General features: G+C 42.4%; 1 protein-coding gene across 2 annotated transcripts; it reads right to left on the reverse strand.

Moving 5' to 3' along the window:
- Positions 1-1,844: 1,844 nt before the first annotated feature.
- Positions 1,845-2,862, reverse strand: LOC117052020 (olfactory receptor 5AS1-like). Of its 2 annotated transcripts, XM_033158757.1 has the most exons (2): positions 2,787-2,862; positions 1,845-2,533 (listed from the first exon to the last, which is right to left on the reverse strand). In XM_033158757.1, exon 2 carries the CDS (start codon positions 2,505-2,507, stop codon positions 1,911-1,913), a length of 597 nt encoding a protein of 198 aa, XP_033014648.1. In that variant the 5' UTR covers positions 2,508-2,533; positions 2,787-2,862; the 3' UTR covers positions 1,845-1,910. The 2 variants fall into 2 exon arrangements, with proteins under 2 accessions (XP_033014648.1, XP_033014641.1); XM_033158750.1 differs by having other exon boundaries at positions 1,845-2,858.
- Between the last annotated feature and the right edge of the window lie 1,532 nt (positions 2,863-4,394).

The raw sequence follows: 4,394 nt of genomic DNA on the forward strand, positions 1-4,394 counted from the left end.
AAGCAAAGCAAACTAATTCAGACCTTTACTTGCTCTCCATTAGCTGTGCTTGCCCTCACTGGTGTCATCAAATAACCAAATCTGATCGACTGGGCAGCAAGATCACCATTACTAGGATTGCAAAGGGCAATTTTAAGGGGGAACAAAAATAATGCCCAAGTAACACCTGTTGGAGAGAGAGAGTTTTGGATTTGATATCCCACTTTATCACTACCCGAAGGAGTCTCAAAGTGGCTAACATTCTCCTTTCCCTTCCTCCCCCACAACAAACACACTGTGAGGTGGGTGGGGCTGAGAGACTTCAAAGAAGTGTGACTAGCCCAAGGTCACCCAGCAGCTGCATGTGGAGGAGCGGAGACGCGAACCCGGTTCCCCAGATTACGAGTCTACCGCTCTTAACCACTGCACCACACTGGCTCTCTGTTGGGGGTGGCAAATATGACTAGGGTGGTTGTGTGTCCTACTTTTACAGAGGACATCCCACTGTTTAAAGCTGTCGAGTCCAGCTTAAAGAACCACAAGAAGGGAGAGGGTGAGGAAGCCTTGAAACTGTTCATCAACAACACCTGAACCACAACAGATTGAGCAGGCACACAGGTCACTTTCCTTCTCACTATGGTGAGACATATTTCTATTTAAATTGAGAAAATTATAGTAATTATTTCTATCTGTGTGCATTAGCCGATGCTAATTTTACACAAATATGTGCCCTCTTTTGCCTGCCTCTTTGATGATGCATAAGACCCTGATGTTGGGAAAGATGGAGGGCACAAGGAGAAGGGGATGGCAGAGGATGAGATGGTTGGACAGTGTTCTTGAAGCTACTAACATGAGTTTGGCCAAACTGCGAGAGGCAGTAAAGGATAGGCGTGCCTGGCGTGCTCTGGTCCATGGGGTCACGCAGAGTCGGACACGACTGAACGACTGAACAACAACAACAAAGGGCCTACACTAAATATGTTCATATGAGGATCTTTCAACCCCCTGAAATCCCCCCTCTTACACTGAATTGTCCACTGGGAAACATTAGGCCCATTCCTAACTGTGTGTGATATATATTCATGATGCACTCATGGCAATTCAGAAAATGATTAGAAATGTGTCTCCAGGTCCAGAAAGTGATCACTGGCAGTACAAACCACAGGTCCATCTATTCCAGCATTATGTTTTCAGTAAGATGCTCCTGAGCATGAATAAAGCTTCAGTGAAAATACTCTGTTATACTGTCCCAATAAATTGTTTATAGGAACTCTTATCCAGAGCACTTACATTATTTTCATGATAACAGAGAATCTTTATGACCGTGATCCACAAATCATATGACTCACGGTGTGTCTGTTTGAAAATGTCTTCATCACCTCTTCCAAAAGATGTAATGTTCTCCAACTTTTCCATTAGAAAGCTGCTATGTCCCACACAGCCATTAAACATCTAAATATCACTGGTTAAGCAAATGGTTTTAAATGAAGTAATGATCACCTGCAGAACTGAACTGAAGCAATATAATTAGGGTCACCATATTTCAAATGGTGAAAATCCAGCCAGAAAAGTTGTTGTGCTTCTTCTTCTTCCTTTGCCAAAGTTGTTTAGCTTTTTTTGAGTTTTGGCCAAATTTGTTGGGCGAACCTAGTTTGAGCTAGTTTTAAGGGAAATCACCAAAAACAATATTGCCAACATGGGTTGCCATATGTCTGGATTTTCCCAAATATTTTTGCAATTCCTACCCAGACACTGCTTCAGAATGCAGTATTCCAGATATGTCCGGGAAATTCCGGATGTGTGGCAACCTTAAATATAATACAACCACAAGTACTGGAAAGGGTGTAGCATTCTGTTGTTGTGGATCCATAGCTTCAAATCTGTATGGCAAGTGGTGGTGTTTATGCCATCAATAATAAATGGAAATCTTGCTATCGACCTCTGAGTACCATCACTTTCCTTTGCAATATTTTGACGAGGGCATCCTTCACCTCTTCATTTCTCAAGCTGTAGATCAATGGGTTCAACATGGGGAAAATCACAGTATAGAACACTGAGATTATTTTGTCTGTGTCCAGAGCATAGCTGGAGCTTGGGCGCAAGTAGGTGAAGAGAAGAGTACCATAGTACAAAGTGACAGCCGTCAAGTGGGACGTGCAGGTGGAAAAGGCTTTGTGGCGGCCTTCTGCTGAGTGGATCCTTAGGATGGTGCAAAGGATCCAGGCATAAGAGATAAGGATGAACACAAAAGTGCTCGTTTGGATGAATCCACAAAGGGCAAAGAGCAGGATTTCATTGAAGTGGGTGCTGGAGCAGGAGAGGGCCAACAGAGGAGGGATGTCACAGAAGAAATGATTGATGACATTGGAATTGCAGAAGGGGAGACGGAATGTAAAGTAAGTGTGCATAAATGAGCTCATGCTGCCTGTGAGATAGGAGCCAGCGACCAGCCAGACACAAACCTTGCGTGACATGAGAACCGGATAAAGCAGCGGGTTACAAATGGCCATGTAGCGGTCGTACGCCATGGCAGCCAGCAGGAGGCATTCCGCATCTGCAAAGGAAGCAAACAGATACATTTGCGCAATGCATCCTGCAAGCGAAATAGTTTTCCTTCCTGTTAAGAAACTGGCCAGCATCTTGGGAGTAATGGCAGAGGAATAACTGAGGTCTAGGAAGGCCAGATTGTTGAGGAAAAAGTACATCGGACTGTGCAGAGAAGGACTGATCCAGATTAACGTCATGATGCCGATGTTCCCCACCAGGGTAGCCACATAGATGGCCAGGAAGAGCACAAAGAGGACTACCTGTGTCTCTTGATGATCTGTGAAACCAAGGAGAATGAACTCGGTCACTGTTGTCTGATTCCCCTTGGCCATTGCTTCTGTTTTCATATTCATATATACGGAAGCAGCACTTGCCGATCTGAGTAGGGAGACGGCAGAGAAGTTGCTTTAAGAGCAGGTTTCCCCTCAGATTTCGTCTGTTACCTGTATCTGAAAGAGAAGGTGAATGTGCTTAACAACCCATCCATTCCGAAACACTGCTTAGTATAATCACTGTTTATACAAATGAAAACCTTCACCAGTGTTGTCATAAGGGTAATAAAAATGATTGCATCTATTTGGCATAATATGAATATATTCAAGTTGTGCATATAGTGTTTGGAGATCTGAATAAATTGAGAATCGACCTGCTTGCCAAAGGCAAAAGGGAGATGAGTCCCCATGTGCCACATGTAACAGCAATGTCTGCCATTAATGTCCCATGATACATACACACACAACCGTTCTGGATTACTTGCCCTCAAGATGGTGAACAGGAATATAACCCTAAAACACAACAATGCAATGCTCCATAATGCAATATGTTAGTTTTATAACTTGTATTAAACAGAATAAAACTTTCAAAATGAAGAACACCAATCAGTAGAATAGAGTTGGGGAAGTTGCGGCCCTCCAGATGCTGCTGTACTACAACTCCCATCATGACTGACTGGGGTTGATGAGCGTTAGGAGGCCAGCAACCTATGGGGCCCACATGTTATCCATCTCTGCATTAAACTATAAACCAGCAGGAAGCTATTTACACAGTCACAGCTTTTAAAACAACAAAACAGTAACTTATACAAATATTTAATCAGTGAAAAACTAATGGAGACAGAGGTGTGTGTGTATATGTGTGTGTGCATGTAAAGTATTTTCAATACTATGGTACCTCCCTGCTCCCTTCTTTGCTCTATCTTTCTCTCAGTATATAAGCACAATTATGCACATATAATACTTTAATTTTTTTTAAAAAAAAACTCAGAGCAAAGAGAGCTTTACAGCACAATCTTATCCATGTATATTTAAAAGGAAGTCCCACTTAATTCCGTGGGGCTCACTCCAAAGTAAGCAGGGTTAGGATTGCAGGCTGAGCTGTCTTCTGCTTTCTTAAATAATCCCTCCCTGCCCCCAAAAGCTGCTTACAAATTATGATGATAAAACGAATCGTGATGATATGTACAGTACTTACTTCCACGAGATGATGACTATCACTAGAAAAAATGTAAGGAGGAGTGACAAATTTTGGGGGGTATCTGCAAGAAAGAGAAAGTTTTAGCATTTTGTACACGTAACAGTCCAATAATGTATACACAAGTTCACCTTAAAAAAAAACACATCCAATCGAGAGAGATGTTTATGTTTCTTGATTCGCTGTTCACTTGCTCCACTGTAGCTACAGAGACTACTTCATAAGGGAGGACCCCCATATCCAGCCAATATATAAAAACGCGAAGGTAAATCAGCTTAGTTGTGAGGAGTTTCTGTGAGGAGTTCGTTGTGAAGAGTTTCACTAACTTAGCTGAGGGGTACATAGGGAAAATATGTCATTTTGCTTTGGGGTTGTATTTTGGTACTGTGTTGATTTTA

This window comes from Lacerta agilis, chromosome 1 (genome assembly GCF_009819535.1).
Source record: "Lacerta agilis isolate rLacAgi1 chromosome 1, rLacAgi1.pri, whole genome shotgun sequence".
Lineage (NCBI taxonomy): Eukaryota > Metazoa > Chordata > Lepidosauria > Squamata > Lacertidae > Lacerta > Lacerta agilis.

Excerpts from the sequence above, each read along its gene's own strand:
- LOC117052020 (XM_033158750.1), bottom strand. The coding sequence starts at position 2,858 with ATGGCCAAGGGGAATCAGACAACAGTGACCGAGTTCATTCTCCTTGGT.